This window comes from Galleria mellonella, unplaced genomic scaffold, assembly GCF_026898425.1.
Source record: "Galleria mellonella isolate WM207_F2 unplaced genomic scaffold, CSIRO_AGI_GalMel_v1 utg87, whole genome shotgun sequence".
NCBI classification, from domain to species: domain Eukaryota; kingdom Metazoa; phylum Arthropoda; class Insecta; order Lepidoptera; family Pyralidae; genus Galleria; species Galleria mellonella.
Window position 1 is genome coordinate 4,451,839 of NW_026442166.1, and position 26,907 is coordinate 4,478,745.

Consider the following 26,907-nt stretch of genomic DNA (forward strand, 5'->3'; position numbering starts at 1 on the left):
ATTTTCATCTTAATCGACCGACAAATAAAATCGGCAACAAAAACAATTTTCGCCCACCTGATGGAAAGTGGTAATCGGCTATAGACATGAGCAGTACTATGGACATAGGCGACCAGGTGTTACTGTCTATCGGCAACAAAACTTTTGTACTAGTGAAATGAACAAAACCGCCAAAAATCTTTGATCAATTATTTTCAGCGTTTTGATCAAACGACTCAATCAGTCCGACCTATTATAATAGGCGGCATAAAACAAATTACTCCGCCGAATTTGCGAGTGCTAATTCTTATCAGGATATTCATCTTTCAAGGGTTCTTAATTAGAATCGGCCCTCGCAAATTTTCTTAGAATAATGTTGTACGCAGACGGGATACTTGTAGTGGAGTAGCGTGCGGTTTAACGCACTATCTCGCCTTCTTGTTAAGGATTCATTCCCCACAAAACACAAGGTTTGTATTTAATAATAATAATAATTATTATTATTATGATTACTGATATCGTGGTGAAGGATCGGGCACTCTCAAGGGTGTTTTTGGTGGATGTCAACATACCGCGTGACGAGAACCTCGTAAAAGCCGAAATAAGGAAGAAGACGAAATATCTCGACTTGGCTCTTGGGATGACCGACATGTGAGAGTTATATCTACCGAAATTATTCCAATTATTCTGTCGGTGAACGGTCTTATTCCAACCAGTCTGGAACAGTACCTCAGACGAGATTCCGAGGCGGCTCACTCCAGGGAAAAATACATAAAGCGGTGCTCTTAGTTTCTTCCTGGGGCCCTAAACCTCGGCCGACTCTTGTTCCGCCGGGGGTTAGTTTGCCATTCCCTCTCTTTAAGAGGGGAGATGTGAATTTTAAAAAAAATTAAGATAATAATAATAAATAATTCTCATTCAAGTAATCTTAATAATAAGTATTGTTAAATCGTAATTTTTTATGAATCTACCGCCCAGTTCTAAATGCAATTTCAGCTGAGAACAACGGGCAAAACACAGCTGTTTTTTTTTTTTTTTAATAAAAGTTTACAACGAAAAAAAATGAATGGATAAAATGACTATCATAAACTTCGTATTGATAAAAAGAAAAAAAAAGAGCTACGAATCAGTCTCTATTAGAAGCGTCCTTTCACGAGTATGACGGATGAGCCAGCCACTGTTGTGTTCAACCATATTATTAAGAGCCCACCATGCCGCTGTATGAATAAAAATGTAATTTGCTTATTAATAAACTTATTAAAAAGAGTAACAAATATATATCTATCATAAACACTCGTAGTTAACTACGACTACAGTAGTCGGGTGCCTCGCATCTAACACTAAATGGCAATAGACAAATCGCCCGTTTACAACTGAATTCCTCTGAAGGAACTGTTGCTCAGCGCTAGAGCGGAGACAAAAGGAATTTCTCCTGTGATTTATCGGTAGGCTTCGACTAATGGTGGATTTCAAGATATAAATTACAAGAGCCCCCGACATTCGCAATTAACAATGTTGCTGTAATGTATTGGCGGGCTGTTCCGTGGATTTTGATGGCGGGCGCTTATCAATTTCTAAGATGGCGCTTGCTCCGAATTCTGGAACTACAATTAAATGCGAATGATCATATAATTTCTAATTCATATGCTTGCTCTTCGAGTAATCTAGTTATACAAATATTTTTTTAAGCTACTCCCAAAGGAACAGTTTGACAATTCGTGTGAATTTTTACCATTTACTAAAATTGTCGAATCATCATCGTCATTTCAGCTGTTATCTGTCCATTGCTGTACATATGCCTCCCCCATAGACTGTCATAAGGATCGGGGCCGTTCCCTATGGTAGTTTACCATTGGGGAAATTTTTCTATTAGTTACTACGCTAGGCTTTGGTCCCGGCATAGAATAGGCCTTTCCCATGGATGTCGTAAGAGATTACTAAGAGAACTTCTGGTGGAAGGATAGGCAGCAGCGTCCCTTTTAAAATATCATTAAGCCTAACTGCGATTGCCAATCCGCCTATTAAACGTGGCAACAATTGGCAAAACCTCTCTTATGTTTATCAGTGGACAGTTAACGATTTATACGAATTATTTGATTTTTCATTAGTATTACTATTCGATATTATTAAACTGTCTTATGATCCCATCAATTATTCATTTGTTTACGTTCCCATTAAATTCTATGGGAAACAGACTGTACTATCAAAGATTACAATACTCTTTTAATGTCTTTGTGTTTTATGAAGCTATTACCATGAATCTTGTAGATTTTATTATGAAACCTATTTCGGTCTAGTCTAGACATTTGTTACGATCATCGTCTATGAGTGATAACTGTTTTAATGTACGGCTTACGTTATAAATCGTACGTTTCGAACGAACATAATCCGATTGAACGTAACTAGCACTGAAGCGTACGAAATAATGCCGAATGAATGAATTTTGGTGTGGGTGTTTGTATTGGTGTAATTTTATTTACAATATGAAATATATATATTAGATAGAATTTAAAATAAAATATTTTTTTATTTAAATAAACTTAATTTATTATATATATATAAAACCTAATAGTTAGCTAGTAGAGAATAGGTACCATATGGTATGAAACTCATTACTTGTACCAAGTTTTATTGTGCAATAAAGAATAAATAAATAGATAAAAAATATGATAAAATTTGACATTTGTATGTAATTAAAATAAAATTGTATTATTATTATTTCGCGGTGTGGTCCCAGCGTAGAATGGGCAAAGAATTTCTCTCCCGTGGGCATCGTAATACGCAACTAAGAGAACTTAAGTGTCAAGGGATATGGGTAATAGCGTTTCTCTTAAAACATCGCCAAAGCCTGACTGCGATTGCCAAGTTTAGCAAGTGTGGCAACTACTGGCAAACCCCTCAATAGGGAGGCCTATGTTCAGCAGTGGACAGCTAAAGACTGATATGATAATGATTGTTTACTGTAAAAAATTACAATGTCTTGCAGTCGTATGATTATATTTACTAATAAGGTCTTTAGTTTTTTTTTAGAAAAGGCAATTTTTTCTTTCCCTAGAGTGTCGTAAGAGACAACTAAGGGAGAGCGAGGAATGAACAGCAGCGTCCCTCTTAAAACATCTCCAAAGCCTAACTGCAGTTGCCAATCGGCTTGGCAAACATGGCAACTACTTGCACCCCCCCCCCCAGGAGAAGGGTTATGTTCAGCAACGAACAGTTACGGGCTGATATGGTGATGATAATGAGATTGCTTGGCGATAAGGCCGCCTTATGTATCACTTCTCATTAATATTTACTGTATTTGTTATTTCTCTTTTTACTTGGTGCAATAAAGTGTAAATAAATAAATAAATAATGATAGTGACTTTTCATACTACATATGCTCGTTCCTTACTAATTTATTAAGTCTAAACTATATAATAATTATAATAATAAATAATAGAAGAAATCGCTCTTAACGATAAGGCCACCCATTGTTTTCTCAGCAACTTTTGGGGGGTATTATGGGCGAAACAGTATACTCTGTTATGTCCACGGTGCTGCTCATGTCTATAGGCGACGGTTACCACTTTCCATCAGGTGCGCCGTCAGCTTATTTGCCATTCTAAGTTGCATGAAAAAATTCCTTGCAATACTTTGTATTTATAATAAGTTTACTATTGTAATCTTATGAAGGAATAAACAGTAATCATCAAATCAATAATGATCAATTAACCAATAAAGAGTCAATCTATCTATCTGTCTATCTATCTATTTAAATAAAACACAATTAATACAATCGAATAAGGATCACTCTATTTTTTTCTCGTATCAGTTAATTTTATCATCGCAGATTACCTGAGACCGCCCATTAATCTATGTCGGCTAAAAAAAAATTAACCCAACCCTCAAAACAATCATTAAGCCCAAAGCGCTGTACCTCAACCCTTTCGCCGGTGGGGTCTGACGCACCCCATTTATCATTAAGACACTGACACGTAATTAACAATTGAAATGTCTAAAACCCTGCGTCTCGGGTCAGTGAGACCAAAAGATTATCTCGCAAGGTGGTTTTCGGGTCGGACCTCTGCTGTACAATGTGAGGGTTGTAAAATAAAAAGTACCTACAATTAGTGTTGGGACGAGTCGAGCTAACTCGAGTACTGACTCGAATATCTAATAGTTATTCGTATTCAAATAAAAGTACAGACGAATCTATCGATAGAATCGTTATTGCTAGCGAATCCATGATATTAGAATGAGATGACGATACGCGCTGTCTTATTCTTTCTCATATCGTCACAGTCGTAGAATACTGACGGATCTTTATATGTAATATTCGTCAGATCCGTCAGTATTCTACGACTATGACGATATGGGCGCTGATCGAAATGATATTATCAATAGATTCATTTCTACCTTGTCTAAGAGGGCGATTTCTCGAGTACTCAATATACAAAATTCGGGTATTCGATATTCGAGTACAAGTTTAGGATATTTTTTGGCAATTGAGCTAGTCGCGTGTTTATGACGCCCACGGGAAAGGTAGCGGTCTATTCTATGACGCGACCACATGGCAACATACATACTCTATGTTACTTGCTAATAATGTAGCTTTATATGGGTGAAATATGGTTTCATATGCTTTAAAATCAGTCAAATAATTTTTGAGTTTATTCATTACAAATAAATATTTCTCTTTATAATATTAGAAGGTATAGAATTACGAGTATAGACTAATTTATCTTTCAATCTATTTATTCGTGTAAAGCCGGATCGAACTGCTAGTTATCAAATGAGTAGGTAATTTTTAAAAGACCGAACATTCATCTTCGTTAAAATAAAGATTCGGAAATCAATACAAAAATTACTCGAGTCAGAATTCGATTATTTTTAAACGAGTGAAATACTCGAATATCAGTAAAAGCCGACTCGGTATACAACTACTTAGAATGCGAGGGATCTGACACTCCCTTATCGTCGGTGACGGTATGTCTTTAACTATTAAAATTGTGTTTTAGGCATTCCAATTCCTTGGTTAAGACATGTGCCTCCAGGTGTCTGGTTTCTCAAGGTGATTGTTCGCACTTATTTTTGCTAGTCCCAACCCGTAGCTTTGCTCGCTTTAATCGGGATACAGTCAACTATTTATTAATCAACTATGTATTATGTATTAATCAACTATGTATTATGTTTATGTATTAATCAACTATGTATTATGTTTATGTATCAATCAATCTTGGTCTTCTTGACTCGGTTCAAAGATGGGCTATGAGAATTGTTAACTATACCAAGCTCACAGACGGTATCGAGCTTTTAAATCTAAGGCCTCCTTTGACTCCCTTTGTATCTTTTATCGTTTGTATAACGGATTTTGTTCTGAGGAATTGTTTAAAATGATGCCCACAGCCAGCTTTTATCTTCACGCCGCGCACCATCGACAGAGAATTCATCCTCACACATTAGAACCTAAATGGTCAAGTACAGTGTTATTTCAAAGAAATTTTCTCCCGCGAATACTCAGGCTGTGAAAAGAGCGCCCTGTCGAGGTTTCCCCTGAAGACTACAGTATCTATGGGATTCTTCAAAGTATATTAAAGTTTCTTCAGGGTCGGCAACGCGAACGTCACTCCTAGTGTCGCAGGCGTTCATAGAATACAGTGACCGTTTACCATCAGACGGGCTGGATGCCTATTTCGTCATAGTCGTAGAATACTGACGGATCTGACAAAGATTACATATAAAGATCCGTCAGTATTCTACGACTATGACGATTTGACACCTTTGTGGTAAAATTAGTCGACCTTTCTCTATCTAATTACACGTAAATGAAATCGGTAATTATTACATTGAAATATTAAGTGTATTTTACAAATTGTTACATTTATAAGACTGGCTGTAGCCTATAATCGAAACACACATTTATTACACGAGCAGCCTGTGGGTTGACTATACACGGCGGGCATACAGCGCTCTGCGTGTTCAATACAATAATGTTTTCAGGGTGTTGTTACGGTTGCCACGTTTTTGTAGTGCATCCACAATGTTTGCAGCGGCATGGACGGATGACTTCTATGCCATCAGACGCAAACGGATCGCATCTCTTTTATACCGACTGCGCGGTAGCAGTAACAGCATTCTGTGGGCATTGTGTAATAAATACGATAGCCCGATCCTCTCATTGTGGGTCAAAATTATTATAGGGGCAATAAAATGAATTTTGTATTTTTTTTTCTAATATAGTTTAAGTCAATTGTTACTAATAAAAATGGATCTTTGTAATCTATAAATAAAGAATTATTATTATTATTATTAATGTACAGTACATAGACCTACGAGTATTTAGACATTCAAACTGATAATGAATGACATATTTAGAATGTCAGTCATAACTACGTATTGACATATTTGGGTAAATCGAGATATGACGTCACACATTTGTACTTTTTTTATTTCAATGAAAATTAATGGAATGGTAATTTCACCTGCGCTAACAGTATACGCTGACGGGACACCAATGAGGGATGATAGATAAGAATGAAAAGGTAGGTCAGTTAGCCCCTCGTGATGAATACACCGGGAATTCAGCACGATGGCTTCCATGGGGGACCACGTGGAGGTCGACTTGATAGGGTATACCCCCTACACATTTGTACTATCATCCGTATTCGTGCTCTAGATTAACGTTATTGTGACGTACATAATCGACGAATATTGTACCCAACTTAAATGACTAAAGAACGTCCTGTAAATGTTACAAATTAGAGAAACCAATTCCATTAACTACGGATTTTTTTATACAACTTAGAATGGCAAACAAGCTGACGGCCCACCTGATGGAAAGTTGGAACTGACGCCTATAGACATGAGCAGTACCGTGGACATAACAGAGTATACTGTTTCGCCCATGATACCCCCCATGCGTTGCCATTCCTGAGGACTCAGGTGTTATTCCTCTGTACCTAGTAAACTCACGCCATATCCCACCCTTCAAACCGAAACACAGCCATGCAAACACAACTGCTTCACGGTTGAAACACGAATGGGACAGAGGCACTCAAGCAATCGACTTTTGTACAAAGTCTCCCTCTGGTATATTTCTTATTATATCGGATTTAGGAATTATTTCTACTATCTACAAAGGTGTTACAATACATTGAGAATGAACTATCCAATTTTGCATCCACACGATGCAGTCGAATTGCCAATATCGAAATACGCAAATTAATTGCTCATCTGTCGAACACAGATCCCAATAAATTATCGATTATTCACAATAATTAGTTAAATGTACTTCTAACTTGCAAACTTGTATGAATAAATAATAAATCGTCATCATTATTGTTTTTTTACAGGCTACAAGATGTCGCTAGCAGTGTGCCGCGACCGACTAACAGGCTCAGATGCTCCCGAACAGCTGTGCGACGCGTCCAGTAAACCACAGGCCTCTGTGGTTAGATGTAACACACATCCGTGTCCTTTTAAGTTAGTATTATCATACTATTATATTATCATACTATATTATGTATTTAAAAAACGAACAGTTTCGTGCCTCCAGTCAAACTGTTTAAATTACTCTTCTCCGTCCAGAGGTTGTCTGGCAGAGATCGTTCTTAGCGATAACGCCGCCCATTGTTTTCTCAGTGTGATATTTTCTTGTATTTGTTCGTAATTATAACATCTGAAAGAGATCTCTTCCAGCCAACCCAGTGTAGTTAGAGAGAAAATAATTATTAGCTAATTAATAATAATTAATTCATTATAATTGAATTAAGTACCTCGTTCTTTTTAAAATCGGTTAAAAACTAATAAATACACGATGAATGATTTTGAAGAATGAACAAATAGTTCTAGAGGCTACAAATTGTTGGCACTTAGTGGGAATTTTGAATTTATATTCATAATTCATGTTTATAAGTAGCAAAACCGCCATTTTGGAAAGGCCTATGTTCAACAGTGGACAATGGACAGCTGACATGACGATGATGATTTATAAGTTAAAACACACTTGTATTTCTTCACAAATTTTTATTTAATTAATATTTTATAAACTTACATTATATCGACAAAACTGCTTGGTTTTTTTTATGCAACTTAGAATGGCAAACAAGCCAAAGGCCCACCTCATGAAAAGTGGTAACTGTCGCCTATAGACATGAGCAGTACTATGGATATAACGCATGTGTTGTGGGTGATTATGGGCGGCGGTAGTCACTTACCATCAGGTGAGCCGCATGCTCGTTTGCCCCCTGTGTTTAAAAAAAAAAACAGTATACTGTTTCGCCCATAATACCGCCCATGCGTTGCCATTCCTGAGAACTCAAGTGTTATTCCTCTGTACCCTGTAAATTCACTGCCATGTCCCACCCTTCAAACCGAAACACAGCCATGCAAACACAACTGCTTCACAGTTAAAACACGAATGGGACAGCGGTGCTTAAGTAAACGACTTTTGTACAAAGTCTCCCATATAGTTGTTAGTGAAAAGGGCCAAATTAAAAGTACCCATAACTGGCGAGCATGTATGAATAGATTGATGAATGTGTAGGATAATAGGTGTCTTTGAATCAAAGCATTTGACGTCCCATATTTCTGTCTAATAAATATATCCCATATTATGTATATAATATTATTTTTGTACAGGTGGTACGTCGGCGAGTGGTCGACATGCAGCGTGACATGTGGGGGTGGGGTGCGCACGCGCCGCGTTCTCTGCGCTCGATCTGCTAACGTCACTAGGGCCGACACATATGAACCTGGTAATCCTTTATAATATTATAAACGTAAAATTGAGCTTGTTTGTTTCTTTATCACCTTATATCTCCTTAACGGCTTAACCAATCACTATGGTGTAAAGTATGCATGTACTACATGTGGCGAAGAAGGGTATAAGAGTATTAGTAGAGTATGGGGTAGGCTTTTTATCCCGGACACGCGGAAGAAGTGGCGGGTAAATGCTAGTGTTTAAATAAATGCTACACTAAAACTCAGAAATCACAAATCATACACACCTAACCCGAGGCCGTTTAGAAAAGTTTTTATCCTAAATTACTCCTACCGAGAATCGAACCCGAAACCTCAATACGAAAAGCAGTGTGGTTACACTACGCCAGCAAATCGTCATCTTAATATTTATCTCTATATATGTTTATCAAAAATGTTACTTTTGAAATCAGAATAATTTAGAATTTTCTTCCAAAAAACCGACTTCAATTATGACAAAAACATTTATTTTGATTTAAAAACTAAAGTACTGAACTGATTTTGGTAAAATTCTTATAGGCCTGTATGATGAATTTGCCTAGAATTCCACACGATGGTTTCCAGGGAGGACCATGTGAAGGTCAACCTGCAAGGATATATTGCGAACAATGGGACTGGTAATCCGCATTACCATCAATCCTGATCATAAACAAGATCATGCTGTCACTGTATTCCCTCAGAATAGTGTGGTCAGATCAGAAAAGTTTAAAACAATTATACAATAGTAGGATTTTAAAATAGAAATACACTGACAATAGAAAGATGGAACGCTGCAGAAACTTTTGAATTTAATATAACGTACTTTTCGTTCTAACTTTGAAAGAACTTATCTGGGAAATGTATTCTTGTCGTATTCCGAACAAAGCTAGACTTAAACCAGCTACTTATACAAAGGAATATTAATGTAACAACGTACAATTGTATCATATCTTAAGGACTGAAACGTTTTCTATCCAGCAATCTATATCATCATCTCCCTGCCCTTATCCCAATTATTATTTGGGGTCGGCGTAATATGTTTTTCCATCCATATTTTTTTTAATGGTTGAAAATGGAACGGTAACCCCACCTGCGCTAACGGGATACGCTGGCGGAGCACCAGTGAAGGGTGATAGATGAGAATGAAAACAGACCAGTTAGCCCATCATGATAAATTCATCAGGAATTAACCATGATAGTTTCCAGGGGGAACCGCGAGGAGGTCGACCTGGTTGGGTATATTGCTAGCAATCGAATTCTCAGTCTCCATTACTAACAATCCCTTTTCCCCCCTTTCCATCCATATTACAAAAGATTTGGACTATAGTTTGCGACCGGCCGCCTGCCTGACGTCAACCCTCTTTGGGAATATATTTGTTGGTGGTTTCCGCCACCTACAGTATGAAGGAAATGATTTAGGAAAAAAGGAAGGGAACGTTGGAAATGGGTAAAGTAAATTGGTAAATAAGGAGAATAAAGGTCTTATGTGGGAAAAGGAGGAATACTGCAGTTATGGAAAGAACTGGGACACTGTAGCGGCTCGGGATGTCGGGGTCGCATACCCGTATGCCATATCCAGCAAAGTATATAGTATCCTTAATTTAAGCCGAGACTTCGCTTCTCTTTGCATCTTCTACCATCTGTATAACGGATCATGTCCTGTAGAACTCTTTTATATGATGTCTATAGCCACCTTTCACTATCACACCGCTCGTCATCGGCAGGGAATCCATCCTCATACCCTAGAACCAGAATGGTCAAGCACAGTGCAATTTCAGAGAAGCTTTCTCCTACGAACACTTAGGTTGGGAAATGACCTTCCTGTCGAGGCTTTCTGTAGAGACTACAGCCTGAAGTTCTTCAAAAAGGACATATTGAGGTGTCTTAAAGATCAGCAACGCGTGCGTAACATTTTTGATGTTACTAGCGGTCATAGTATAATAGTACAAAAAAAAAAAATACCAGAAGGAGATCTTGTTGCAAAGTCATCCACTTGGGTGTCTTTCTCCCATTCGTGTTTCTTGTGTGAAACAGTTGCACCTGCACTGCTATGTTGGTGGAATAGAGCAGTAAATTTTTAAGGTATGGAAGCATAACCCCCTCATCGTCAGGCATGGCCATGTATAAGGAATACCATGGATGAATACCATACCATACAAAATAAAAAAAAAAATAAAAAAAAAAAATTCACTGTGAAGTCTGTGATATTATAGTGCTGTTCCTGTCTATAGGCGATGGTTACCACTTTCTATCAAACGTACCGTCAGCTTATTTGCCATTATCAGTGGCATAGAAAAAAGGTAGCAAAAATCTTTACCCAGTGTTATTAATATTGTATAATTTCACCAACAGGATCCAGTTCGGAGCCCGGCTGCGTGTCCCCAGCACCCAGATCCACCCAGCCGTGTAACACACAGGAGTGCCCCAGCTGGATAGCCGGCCATTGGTCGGGGGTAAGTCATATTAAGAATATATCAAATAATATGTATACCAAATATCCTTAATGTATGTATATGTTATTAAATGTATTTTTTTTTAATGTATTTATTGGAACCATAAAAAAAAATACAATTGTAGGGTAGTGTACGATAACAGCCACATTAGTTAAAAATAACTGTGTCGTGGCTAATTTTGATTAAAAATTATATAAATAAGTGAGAGGTCATAAGTTTCTTGTGGAGTAATATCGGTACCGTGTTTTTAGATAGATAATTTCTTTGCAGTACTTACAGCACACGAATAACAATAGACATGGATAGACATACACAATCATTGGCCGTTACACAGGTTACACTCCGGGTTTGTTGTACGCGTCCGTGTAGCCTAACTTCAGGCTGTAGCTGAAAATCAGTGCTTTGTTTTTAAGCAAAACCATCACTGAGCTGTAGCCTATTTGGGTCACTGCGACACACATGGCGAAAACATATTTTAATATTTTATCTTTTGTTGTATATTTTGAAAAGTGTTAATGATTTGACTGTATAAACTCATTTGTAAATTTTACGTGTGTCATAAATGGCTCAAATAAAAAATTTATCTATCTATCTATTTATCACAATAAAAAAGGATAAAAGAATACATATACAAAAAATAAAAAAAAAATGCAGAAAAGAAGAAACAATTTCTCCCTTCATGAGTGCGCCACAATAACACAAAATGGTCACAACTCAAAAGAGCTAAACGCTGATATTCTGTTGTGGCCAAAATCTAACCGCAAAATTCCTTAGAAAAAAAAGGAATATTATTATTATACTATATATTCACCAGACTTTGTACAAAAGTTGTTTGCTTGGGTACTTCTATTCCATTCGTGTTTCAACCGTGAAGCAGTTGTGTTTGCATGGCTGTGTTTCGGTTTGAAGGGTGGGATATGGCAGTGAATTCACAGGGTACAGAGGAATAACCCCTGAGTCTTCAAGAATGGTAACACATAAGAGCTATCTTGGCCGAAACAGCACTGTACAACTGTACAACAGTACTGCTCATATCTATAAGCGACGGTTACTACTTTCCATCAAGTGGGGCGTCGGCTTGTTGCCATTCTAAGTTGTATAAAAACAAATATATAAGTTATAATATTAGTCTTTTTGAATTGATAGTAATGGACTGGCTTTTGACCCCCCAGTGCCAATACCGGAGAAAGTTAGATACCTAAAAAATAGTGATCACAGATTTATATTTCAGTGTTTAATTTATTTCCATCCATTTATTTGTATATTTATTTTTTATAATAAAATAATTCATAAAACATTTCCAAAATATACATTGTATAATCCTGAACAATAATTTTGTCGTGATCCTTAAGAAAAATCGGATTTTAGACCTTCAATAATATTTTTACTCAAGTTTGACATATTTATGATTAGTATCACACTGTGAAATGTCCAAAATATAAACTGTACAAACGAAATCAAGTAACAACGACTGGAAACGTTGAAAATTGCCAACGGACGCCCAGCGGCGCGTATACTTCATTCACTCCGTTCCAAAATATAGCCACATAAAACTTTATAGACAATGTAAAAGTATTGAAAATGCGCAACAATGTTGGTGTAATTTACCGGTGTGTTTTAACATTGTTATAGAATTTGAGAGACGTTTAAACGGGTACATATTAGATCCATAAAAATGCTAGTTTCATCCTTAACACATGCACATCCAGTAGCGGATTTACCAGCAGGCCGAGTAGGCTGGAGCCTACAGCGGCAGATTTTAGGATCGCAAGTTTGCTGTGTAGTCCCCACAGAATTGACACCCCTTTCTCTCCCGTGGGTCTCGTGAGAGGCGACTAAGGGAACTTAATGGTCGAGAGATCAGTAGCCACTGTTAGGCTTTTGTGATGTTTTGAAAGGAACGTTGCTACTGATCCCTCGACCATTAAGTTCCCTTAATCGCCTCTCAAAACACCACAAAAGCCTAACTGTGACTGTTAACCCGCCTGCTAAGTGTGATAATTACTGGCGAAACCTACCAATGACAAAAACCAGAAAAACTAGATCTCAAGCCAACAACTGGCCTCCAGTACTTGGCTCGAGATCGTTCCTTATGGTGTTCTGTGGGGGAGGTCTGTGTTTAGTAGTCATAAAGTTTGGAAGCAATTTTTTTATATCATAAAGTTAATATTTGATTTTTTTTATGGGTGAAAATGGTATGGTAACCCCGCCTGCGCTAACGGGATACGCTGGCGGAGCACCAGTGAAGAGTGATAGATGAGAATGAAAATAGGCCAGTTAGCCCATCATGATGAATTCATCAGGAATTAACCATGATAGTTTCCAGGGAGAACCGCGAGGAGGTCGACCTGGTTGGGTATATTGCTAGCAATGGGTTTCTCAGTCTCCATTACTAACAATCCCTTTCCCCCCGTTAATATTTAATTGACAAATAATTGTAATTAATATAATTGTGAACTAGAGTATCGAATTATAGAGGTCGACAGGAGCAACAAAATTTGAATAGCCTACTATTGGTAAATGTGTAAATCTGTCTCAGAGCCCACCTAAAAACTCCTTACTCCTTTATTACTAATATTAAACCTAATTGTAACAGTGAGTTTATTTACTACCTTAGCGTCGTAACCAGTCACTATGAAATTTACAAGTAGTATGCAAGTGCGATGGAGAAAGACATATCGGCTATATACTTTTTATTGTGTTTAGTAAACATATCGTTTTTTATGTATACTTGAATTTATCAGAGGGACACTTTGTACAGAAGTCGATTGCTTGGGTACCTCTGTCCCATTCGTCTTTCTACCGTGAAGCAGTTGTGTCTGCATGGCTGTGTTTCGGTTTGAAGGGTGGGATATGATGTGAATTTACAGAGTACAGAGGAATAACATCCGAGTCCTCAGGAATGGCAACACATGGGGGATATCATAGGCGAAACAGTATACTCTGTTATGTCCATGGTACTGCTCATGTCTATAGATGACGGTTACCACTTACCATCAGGTGGGCCGTCAGCTTGTTTGCCATTCTAAGTTGCATAATGTAAATTAATTATTATTATAACTTTTTTTTATTCTACAAAATATGTTTTTTTTTCTAGAAAGTATGTTTTCAACATTTAACTTTACAATCATTTAAACTTATACATTATTTTAAATAACAAATGAATTTATTTTTATTTTGCTTCGCAGTAATTATTTAAAAAATTATAATAAAATAATTAAAAAATTATATTATCAGCATTATGTTCAAAAAGACATAAAGACATGACATATAGCTGAGTGGCATCATTTTAATGCTTTTTTTTCATTTATTTTTATTTGTATTTGTTAAGAGTTGAGTTCAACACAAAATAAATATTTCTTTCTTTTTTCTTTTCTTTCTTGCATTCTTTCTTTCTTCTCTCCATCTTTACTTTCTCGCTCCCTTTCTCTCTTTCATTATATCCATTTTTTTTTCAATCGTATGTTACCAATACGGGAGCGAACTCTATCAATAGCAAATAAAATTGTGACAGAATCGGCGACGCAATCGCGTAGCGAAAAAAATCAGACTACTTGAGAGACTCCTTTTGAAAGTCATTTAAAATCACTTTTACGTCAGTATAAACCGGTTACAATCTGAGATCCGGTATAAATTAAATTATTTATAATCTCGGTCGCTCGTAAACAGAAATAAGTCGCGTAGCGGGGAAGCGCTGTAAATATTATGTAAATGAAAATATTAATTTCGTGCTTATGTTTTTGGAGTACCGAAACCTAACGACCGCCATGGATGCTTATATTTTTATAATCATATTATTTAAACTGCCATTCTCTTTTTTTTATATATATATATATATATATATATATATATATATATATATATATATATATATATATATTTATTATATATATATATATATTTATTAACCGACCAAAATAAATGAAGTAGATTCTCAATTCGTTGTACTATTTTTCATAGGTGTGACCTCAGAACATTATTTTGTAACTCGGTTTAGACAATACCTACCTGCCGTGTAGGTCCCGGCATAGAATGATAGAATGGACCACCCCTTCCTTTCTCATAAGTGTCGCAAGAGGCGACTAAGGGAGCTTATGGTGGAGGGATGGGAAGCTCTTAAAACACCTCTAAAAGCCTACCTGCGGTTGCCAAGCATGGCAACTACTGGCAAAACTCCTCTTACAGGGAAGACTTATTTTCAGCAGTGGACAGTTAACGGTTGAAATAATAATAATTAGACAATAATATATTCATATTAATTCCATTAAAATTTTATCCAAATAGTAATTGATTTTTCCTCAATAGAAGTCTGTCTTTTTGTAAAAGAAAATCTACATACATATTTTCTCTTTACTAATGAAAAATACCAACCTCGCCTCGTCTTGAATTCTAATATGCTCGGTGAATGGGCACATATTACATGTGACGATTAATAACTCCAGTTACCTTAATCAAATTAATTGATCCGGCTCAAAGGACCAATTTGTTTAGTTTAGTAAGGGCTTACTAGTAAAAGATGATGATTTAATAGTTAAACAATGGACTGTAAAACTGTTATAATTCTCGTTGTAGTTAATTGAATTTGTCTAAAACAATGTAAAATAAAAATACGCGTAAGGTAACACCCACTGAGAAGAAAGTTATGGCCCATTCTATACTGAGACCACACGCCACTTGCTAAACTTGAGTAAAGATGTTATACTTCCATACTCTGTAACTTCACTACTTATTCTCATCCTGCAAACCAATGTGCAGACATAGCTGTTTGAATATCTATGTAAACGATTTTTGTATTAATTCTACTTCTAGTATTTTATATTTATTTCACTACTTTTTAAGTTAATAGTACATTACTGCAGCGACCAGCAACTGAGGCATTGATGGACGAACGTGCAAATCCATCAATGCTTAGTTGTGACCAAGGCCTGTATAGTACTTTTCTCAAACAATGCGCGGAAATCAAAAATGCAATTTTAGTTTTTAAGTTCAATGACGAATAACGAACAATAATAATTTTTCACGCGCCATGTTTGTTTTTTTTTCAATAAACAGCTTTCTATTTGCAAACCAGTTCGAAATTTAAATAAAAACCTTTTATTGGTTACCTCCTTGGTAGCCATATTTCGAAGTAAAAGGTCATTCTATTTTTAAATTACAGGACAGATATGAGTTTACGTAGTAATTTATCTAGCCGCAACACACGACAGATATGGATTTTCATGCAACTTTTGCAGGCCGCTGTATCTAGCCAGTACGACAATTTTGATTTATCTCGAAGAAGACTGTCAAAATAATGCTCACATTTCCAAGCATTTTTGAGAAATAAATATTAATTAAATAATAAAAATTAAAACATAATCACTAATCGCCTGGTCTTCAAATTAGGTTACCATGTGTTATAAGAAACAGACCAACGAAATTCTGAGTGATCATCCCAAGCATCGAGATCCGAGCCAATTTAGCAAAGATTATTTTATAATTCTCAGCCGACAATCAAACGCTGAATCTCATTACTCAAAACAACATGCTAACCGCTACGCCAGGAAGGTCGTTAAAATTTTTAACCACAAAAAAACCACAAATTTAAATTCAAATTGTCTTTATTCGAATATACTTGTTTACGAACTCTTTTAATTCGTTATTTTTTATGATTCTTATACTGAGTTTGGGATGTTGTTCTCTGCTGAGAAGAACCCATAGGAAACTCAACAGTTACTCTTTTATTTATGCGTATTTATTTAAATGTACTATATTTTAAAGGACATGGGCTTTTAAAATTTCTGTATGGTAACAAAGAGAACTTAATAGTTGAGGGATGAACAGTAGCGTCCCTGTTAAAGCAACACCAAAGCCAAGCTGCGATTGCTAACTCCTATACCAAGCCTGGCAATTACTGGTTAAACCCCCCAAAAGGGGGAGGCCTGTGTTCAGTGGACAGTTAACAGTTGTATCTTCATATCATTATGGTCATTTAAAAACACGATTATAAAAATGTAATACAAATTTTCAAATTGCCACCATCTCCCGAGCTAAGACAGCAGCTATATTCATTATAAACACACTTTAAACACGAAGCCGCAAGCGAGAAACTTACATTAACAAGGCTCGAACTAGCAGCCAGTCTAACATACTCTTGTGTGTTTAATTTAAAACCGCAAGCACTAATTTAAACCAGCGGTTTCTTCTATCACTGGTAGTAACATCAAAAGTTTGTGTAGGTAAATCACAAATATAGCTTTAAGTTAGACATTGAAGTGATTGCTACTTTTAATTCACTGTTATTTGGTGAAATTATTTTTTGTTATTACATTGATTTCACATATGAAAAATCACAGGTGATTTTCACTTGCAATGACTTGATATCAGACTTGTTATTACTTTGCATTGAATGAAATCATTAATCATGATTTTAATTATCAATGTACCAAAGTCTCTGTACAGCCAGTCTTGAATGAATACTAAGATTTATTTCAAGTGTTATGCCATAGAAATTCTACGGAATGACAGAAATTACTTGAATAAAAAAGTAAAAACTAAAAAAAAATCTTGAGCCTTCACATTATTATTTTTTTATATGAAATACACGGCAACAAGCATGTGCTACATCTGATGATAAGTGATTACCATCACCGATAGGCATCAGAAAAATTACAGGTGTGTTACTCGTTTTTTAGGAAAAGATATGTTCTTTTCTTAAAGGATTAAATATCGTATCTATTCAGAAAACTGACCCTGTAAATTGATTCCATAGTTTGATAATGCATGGAAGAAAGTGTCTACACACATGCACAGTGGAGGGCCACACATCCAGATGGTCAAAATAGAAGTTAGACTAAGACAAAAGCGTCACGTTAATATTAGAAGCATTAAAACATTTTGCGACCTATTCTCGTATTTCTCGAGTGAGTCTTAGGAATAGGTTACATTTCACTGGTAGAACACTTTCTATGGGATGCTTCTTTCACTTTTATTATCAGGTAGCATTATATCAGGCTTATCTATCCATTGCTGAACTTAGGCTTCTGCAATCGACTGCCACGAGGAACGATCCTTAATCACTTACATCCACTGACTCCTTGCAATACATTTGATGGGAGGCTTCCTCGCCTAATGAGGGAAGGGGGTATCCTATATTACTTTTGCTCAAACGGGTTCACCACACGAGAATCTTTCTTCCCCGTCGGTTCTTGTCTCTTCAAGCTATGTGACCAGCCCATTGCCACTTCAGTTTGCTTATCCTTCGGGCTATGTTGGTTACTTTGATTCTTTTGTGGATATTCTCATTTTAGATTTTGTGACACCAAAAAATTACGAGCATATAACCCTCTTCATCGCTCGCTGAGTAACTTGAACCTTTTCCATATAGACAGGTAGCGCAAAAGTATCTAAATTTACTACTTTCTCAAAGAAATTCCTATTAAAACCTAGATGAAAAGATTACCTTTCCAAACAAACTAAACAGTAAACGCATAACTAGAGCAAATTTTATTTTTTTCTAACAACTAGATTTGAATTAAAAATGAAAAGTTGGTACCCAATTAGGTACTTTCAATGTTCCCAGTTGGAATAGATTTAGGTCTTAAGTACAACTTTATTTGAAGCTCGTTATATGAACTCCATGCTCGCTCGCGGGCATCCGTTTCTCTAGTACAAGATTCAGAATAGTACGAGAGACGAATGCAAGTTCTGTATTGAAATATCTTGTTGAATTATTGTACTGGAACGTGTTATTAGATAAAAGTGTCCTATTTTTAGATAAAAAATGTAATATGTAAATAGGTAGATAGATAATTTATTTGCATTACTTACAGCACACAAATTATAATACAAACATACACATAATACAGACATACACAGTAAAAGAAATAAAAGAATGAAAAACTAAAAAAAGCAACAAAAAAAAACAAAAATCAAAACACAAAAACAAACATTTTCCTTTTTTTCATGCGTGTGCCATAGTAACACAAAATGGTCACAACTCATTTTATTGCTTTGCTCTCAAAAGAGCAAAACACTGATATTCTGTTGTGGCCAAGAGTCAGTCGCGAAATTCCTTATTAAAAATAATAATAAAAAGAAATATGAATAAATTACATTGTGTGTGTCCATTATATTTGCCTTCATTTGATATTCTATTTTAAATAAATAAATATGTACTCGTATGCCCACGGCTGCAATTTCTGTAGGGCAGCCTCTCCCAAAATGGGCGATAATGCCCCCTTACGGGCACTGCAGGCCTAAAGGGGAGCGATAAGAGGCCCAGAAAAAAATGGGGACGTTGTGTAGAGGCTTGGGGGGTGATTTTTTGATCTTGAAGTAAGAGTAGTTTTTAAGTAGATGAAAAAATGGGGGCGTTAAAAAATAATTTATTCTCAAAGTGGACAGTAGACAAAATAAATTTAGGAACCCCTGCTGTAGGGACTTATACTCCGCAAAGATCACGAGTTGTGATTTATATGTCAAAATTTCTAACTATCCTACTAGAACTGACACTCCCGTGTATTTAATAATAGTAACTGCGTTGATATGTTGACAATTCGCGTCCAACTCCTGTCCCATTAAGTCAGGGTTTCCAAGCAACAGATATTACACTGAAAGCGTGCATTTCGCTGACATACACGTGTGTTGTTTGAGTCGTATCATATCATAAAATTACTTGTTAAATACTTATAAATTTGTGAGAACTCCCACGATATTTACGGCGTCTGTGAGAAAGACATGTTTTTATTCAAGTAAACTTAGATTGCTGTGTAGGTCCTGGCATAAAATAGGCCATTCCTTTCAGTCCCGTGGATTTTGTAAGAAGCAATTAAGAGAGTTAATCGTAGAGAGATGGGTAGCAGCGTTCTTTTTGAAACATGGCTATAAGCCAAACTGCGGTTGACGAACCTGCCAAGCGTGGTAACTACTAGCAAACTCCTTATGAGGGAAACTATGTTCAGAAGGGAAAGTTAACGGCTGATACAACAAACTTAAGTTTAAGCATTTTTGAATAGTCATTTTTTATGCAACTTAGAATGGCAAACAAGCTGACAGCCTACCTGATAGAAAGTAGTAATCGTCGCCCCTGATAGCCCCCATGCGTTGCACTTTCTGAGGACTCGGTTGTTATTCCTCTGTACCCTGTAAATTCACTGCCATATCCCACCCTTCAAATAGAATCACAGCCATGCAAACACAACTGCTTCATACGCAACACGAATGGGACAGAGGTGCAAACGACTTTTGTACAAAGTCTTTCTCTGGTAATTTGTGTACATTACATTACATTTTCTGTATTTTTTCACATTACCAAAAGGAGGCAAGTACGTTTTAGCGGTACTTCCGCATTCACAAAGGAAATTGTACAAGTGTGATTTCTACTGCAGTAAAAAGCTCTCAATGTTTCTACACGCTCGTATGTTGGATTATTTATTCCTACGTAACTCCGAAACATCGGAACAACATGTAACGATACCTCATTTATGGGAATGGGATGTCGTTCGGATCTCTTCACTCCGAAAATCAAATAGCACACAACGTGTCAAGAAAACAAATATGTCTGCAGTCTTCTACCATATTGCAGCTGTTTTATCCAACTGCTGCAGAAAATTTGTTATTATATTCATATATATATATATATATATATATATATATATATATATATATATATATATATATATATATATATATATATATATATATATATATATATATATATATATATATATGTGTTTGATATAATATATAAGACTTCATAGATTTTATGAATGAATGTTGTTAGTATTGTTGTAAAAAAACACGTTATAACCTATGTTTTTATGTATATGTATGATTAACAACTGTTAAACACAATAGCTGTTAATAACTGTTAATAAAGATAACTGTTAATAACAATAGCGACCGTTATTAATTGCCCCATAAAAAGTAAACTTTTTAATCAAGTCGTTATAACGCGTTAATTTTTCTAATTTTCTCCAAGAACGCTCGTCTCACTATGGTGTGTACATATTAATGTGTGGTACATATTAATGTATTTTCTTTTTTAATAAGCTACATAATTCTTTTATTTTGTCATCCAGTGCTCAGTGTCGTGCGGTGAAGGCGTGCAGGTCCGTGGGGTGGAGTGTACCCCACCAGGGGGTGGATGTGACCCCGCGAACCGTCCAGAGATCTCCCGCCCCTGTTCTACTGGAATCAGCTGTCCAGCTTACAGAGAATCTGATGAACCAGAGGTAATCAACTCTCAAGTTACATATACATTGTTTTTTAAGCATAAACTCAACAAACTACAAAAAATACCAGTTATTTCATTAGTATGACAATATAATATGATATAATTTATGCAGTACCGTTCCTTTTCCGCGGGTGTCATAATAGGCGACTAAGGGAAAGGTGAAAGTATGGGCAGTAGCGTCTAACTGCGGTTATTAACTCGCCTGCCAAGAATAACAAAAGCTATTGGGAGGTTTTGCCAGTAGCTGTTCAATCTACAATCTTCAATGCTACAATGTAGCAATCTACAGAGGAGGTCTATGTTCAATAGTGGAGAGTTAATGGTTGATATGAAACGATGACGATAAATAATAAATATTGCATTACATATAGATTTTAACCAGTAGTTATTTACATATAAATAACACTGTGATATCCATAATAACACATCACGTGTTACTATTTCAGAGAACTGTTATGCATACATACTCTATAACTTAACTGCCATATTGTACCTTTTAAACTCAACACAACTACTTCACAGCAGAAACAAAAGTGAGACAGAGTCTCCCTCTAGTGACAAAATAAGAATCTATACACGTTTCCTTTTAAAACAGGATGAAATCGAAGATCTTCTACCTGGCGTGGTGTACCACACTCAACCACTGATCCAACCGTACCCTCCAGCGCCAGCCAAAGCCGAAAGACTGATAGGACAGCCCGATGTGCCTGTTGAAGCCACGTAAGTTTGTATTTCTATATATTAATATACTTTCTTTAATTATTATAATGGAGGTAAAAGTGTTTTATGGTGTTAAAAAGCAATTCTGAACAGTATCATAGTGATTAGGGTAAGAAATGATTCTTTCCTACTTGTTCCAAATGTCTATAAGAAGGCAGGATGTCCTTGAAGGTCGTACCTTGATAAACTTTGGTAAGAACAAGTATTATTAAAAATAGCAATTACTACATAGTGGATGAACTATCTACTAACACAATTTGCTTTTTTCTATAAATAACGATATGAGAATAATTTTTTATATAGCCAATAGCTTTGATCTCTAAATTCACAATTTATGTTTGTGTTCCACAAAAAAAAATACACTTCAATTGTGGCAAAACATGTTATTTTCAACTAAACTACTGAAACGATTTCGATAAAATTTCCATGGGACCGAACTGAAAGTATATCCTTTCAGATAAAAAAAGAACTTTCTAAATCGGTTCATCGCTGTCAAAGTTATAATAAGATACAAAAATAAAAAATAGAACCAAAATAAAAACCTACTTTATTTCAAAATCGCTTGAATTTTTTTTAATTTAAGATTTGTTTTATACAACTGAGGTGGCAAACAAACACACGGCCCGCCTGATGATAAACAGTTACCGCAGTCTAAGAACGCCTATAATGACACAAGTTTACTGTTTTTGTAATTTGGTCCAGTAATGAGTAATCATCGTATCAGCCTTTAACCTTTGGGGGCATTTCCAATAGTGGCCACGCTTGATAGGCGGATTGGCAACCGTAGTTAGGCTTTTAGAGGTGTTTTAAGAGGAACGCTGTTACCCATCCCTCGCCCTCCTTTAATCGCCTTTTACGACACCCACGGGAAAGCATGGGATGGGCTATTCTATGCCGGGACCGACACGGTGAAGTAATGAGTAATATAACATCTTAATAATGAAATTTAATTCAAAACAAACTGAAACACAGCAACCCAAGTCAACACAACAACATCTTGGCAGTGGAAACACAATTCGAATGGAGCTTATACACTTTCATTCAAAGTCTCCAACTAGTAAAAAATTATACACATAATTATAATTAAATTAGACTACAGCTTGGGGTTCTTCAAAAAAGGGGTAAACAGGTGTAATCAGGGCCGGCAATGCGCGCGTATTGCCCCTTGTATTGCAGCCGTTCATAGGCTACGGTAACCGCTTACCATCAGATGGATCGTATACTAATTTGCTACCTCAAAGGTATAATTGCCATGTGGGCCTGACATAGAACAGGCCAGCCTTTCCGTCGGTATCGTAAAAGGCGACTAAGGAAACTTAATGGTCGAGGAATGAGCAGCAACTACCCTCTTTAAACATCAATGTCTAACTGCGGTTACTGACCTGCTTGCCAAGCGTAGCAACTGTTGGCAAAACAACCTAATAGGGGGAGGCCTACGTCCAGCAGTGGACAGTTAACGACTGATACAATTATATTATGATACTTATAAATTGCACTTTAAAATTTATTAATAAAATTAATAACATTATTTGATGCAAGAAACAATTTTTTTATACAACTTAGAATGGCAAACTAACTGACGGCCCACCTTATGGAAAGTGGTAACCGTCGCCTATAGACATGAGCAGTACCATGGACATAACAGAGTATACTGTTTCGCCCATGATACTCCCCATTCGTTGCCATTCCTGAAGACTCAGGTTTTATTCCTCAACACCCTGTAAATTCATTGCCATATCCTACCATTCAAACCGAAACACAGCCATGCAAACAACTGCTTCACGGTTGAAACACGAATAGAACAGAGGTATCCAAGCAAACGACTTTTGTTCAGAGTCTCTCTGGCAAAATAATTAATACTCTGGTAATAATAATATCATAAAAATATGATCTGTTAAAATAAAACAATACATATTCATGTTCATTCAACAGCTTATAATAAAATATGTAAAGCTGTTTTAATTTAAAATACGATGCCGTTTATACAGTTAATAATTCACTGGAATAAACTCATAAATGAAAATGTTAAAAATAAAATGAATAATCATATTTTCGTGAACATTTTTGCCTCCACAAGTTTTCCAATGTAAATATTTAAGTAGATTGTGAAAGTCTTTTATGTTCTTCTATTATTGTGATGTGTACACTGTTTCTAAATACAATAATAGTAATTATATTTCTCTTTAATATTTTTTTTAATATTTTAAATATTTCTTTATATTAAATTGTGTTTATAACAAATATACTAGGATTTTCAATAAAACAACGGGTCAATTGTTCAAAAATAAATTTATATTTTACATTTATTTATATACAATTCCAATGTTATGTTAATTATACAATCGATATAATTTACATTTATGTATTTAATCATATTAATTTTATATAAATTAAAAATAATATCTACAATTAGTTAATTAACATTTTTACATTTAAAAACCTAAGATATTTTAGAACAAAGTCAAGAAATATAGGTAATAATAAGTTTATTTATTTACAGCCATATATATACATAAATTAAACACAAATCACTTACAAATATTTAGTGGTTTACAACAATAATGAACGCTACAAAATTGCACCAATTTTACTTGATACTTAACAAACATTAGACAACTAATATCTGGAATTACAACCAAAATATTTAAAACTGGACTAATTTAGAATGGTTTAGTTTTTAAATTGCCTAAAACAAGAATCGAATCCGAACCTTATTTAAATGAAATAACCGTCTATAACTATATTGTAAAGTATGTTATAGATACATAATACTCTACTCTCCTTCGGCATAAATTATATTTAAATAATATAACTTCATGCAAACTATATAAATATATTAAGTGTTTTAAAATATATTTCATTTAATATAATTTATAATTTAATTTACTTCGAACAAATAAATTATAAATAAATGTAATTTACTGATAGGTAAATTTAAATTACAAAAATAAATACATTTAATTACATTTCATTTAACTTATGATTAATTTATTTATATATGTTACTAATTGAATTGTTATTTACATATTTTAATAGTTACTATTATTGAATTCCCCCTGTATGTTCAAATAGCTCAGAGTATTTTGTTCTTGTCTCTTTCAGCAATTACAAAATATTCTTTGCGTGTGGCTGGTTGTATGTAAGGTATTGTACCTGCATATACAGATTTTTAAAGGTTTCACTTTTAAATTCGAAAACATCACACATCTTTTACAAGGAATGACATTACCCTACCATTTACACGTACCCTGTGCAGGTAGTCCTAGTATAATATACTGCCTCACTGTTTGTAGTTTGTTCGAAAATGTTCCCTTTAATTGGAAATGTTTCGATCAGATACATTTACATAATACAATAATGTTTTCTTATAATAAACCTGTCAACATTTGACAAGGCAATTATTTATAAATACGAATAAAATAAGCGAATATATTTTATTTTGATTGTGTAATATAAATTGTAAATGTATTATAATATTTACAATAACTAACGTTTATGTGTAACATTTATTTACAAAATATATTATTATAAAAATGATAAATATATTTTAGTAAAAATAAAAATGTATTTTTAGGTTGAAACATATAAAGATCGTTTATAAATCATTGAACATTTTTGAACAATTGCATCATTATATTGATGGACGTTATAGATTCTGAATTCCTGAGCGTTACTAAGAATCCCTTAGACCGAAGCAAGATATGTATACAGAATATGTGTATATGAAGAAATGTCTAGATAACAACAGCGAACCTCACTCAAAGATTGAAGTCCAAATTTGTATGCACGAGTCCCTTATCACACGAACCCTTCAAATCATTACCCTTCACGGACCATTTGTCTCACTCTACGATACTTGACTTGCCTTTTTCTACTCTATATGCACTGCACATAAAGTTTAAATTTCCTTGCACATATGACCACACTATGAGAATTTGTCTTGCATTATTTTGTTTTGCTTACACTTTTCCAATACTCCGAGAAACTTTACAGTTTTCTGGCACACACTGACACTGGCTACGATATTTTTCTTCAAAAATTTGTCAATTTAGACAGTAAAAACACTTTAGATCTTATTACGTTAAATATAAAGCTAACATTTCTGTGTTCAGATTTCCAGGTGAATGGCATACAATTGGCGGATAACAAACCACATAACAAAAACACTGGTGCATATACTTCTACATAAACCAGCCAGAATTAACGATTAAGACCCTTTTCTATTAGAACCTAAGCACCCCGCATGATTTCTATACCATTGTGTGAATCTTCAATAGATTTTGTTAGCATAGATTTTTCCGTTTAGCAATTTGCTTATAAAAAGTTTATAAACCAAACATTTGTTTTAATAGTTACATCAAAGACGATGAATGGGGGCCGTGCAGTGTTACATGCGGTGAAGGATGGAAAAAGAAAGAAGTGCACTGCAAGATCTTTCTAGAATTCAGCAGAACTATTGCTAAACTGCCAGACAGTAAATGTATGGGCCCCAAGCCTGCCGAAGAAACTGAGAGATGCGTTATGGAACCATGTTCTATGGCTTATGGCACTTCATTTGGAGATTCAAGCGTACCATCATATAGCAGTGCAGATAGGTAAGTTTATTATTATTTCTTTCTTTTTATTCGATTACATTTGTAAGATAAACTTAGCAAAACGTGTAGACTATTGCAGTACCTTCTGTGTTATTGAAATCAAAGTTAGCTGGCAAAACGGTGGCTTTAACCGAGCTGCTCTAATTAACTTCCAAGTTTAACCTCCAATTAACAACGAAAGGAACTATGCTCCTTTAGTTTGGTGCGACTTCAAATCTCTCTTCTA

General features: G+C 35.3%; 1 protein-coding gene across 6 annotated transcripts in view; it reads left to right on the forward strand.

Annotated features, from left to right (window-relative positions):
- The window catches only part of LOC113510427 (protein madd-4), a 496,544-nt gene that overhangs the window by 425,194 nt on the left and 44,443 nt on the right, over positions 1-26,907 (forward strand). For all 6 annotated transcript variants that reach the window (XM_052902081.1, XM_052902084.1, XM_052902085.1 and 3 more), the window contains 6 exons: positions 7,311-7,440; positions 8,599-8,714; positions 11,050-11,150; positions 21,212-21,364; positions 21,962-22,086; positions 26,439-26,681. In XM_052902081.1, coding sequence (XP_052758041.1) covers positions 7,311-7,440; positions 8,599-8,714; positions 11,050-11,150; positions 21,212-21,364; positions 21,962-22,086; positions 26,439-26,681 — 868 coding nt within the window. The remainder of the gene's footprint in view (positions 1-7,310; positions 7,441-8,598; positions 8,715-11,049; positions 11,151-21,211; positions 21,365-21,961; positions 22,087-26,438; positions 26,682-26,907) is intronic.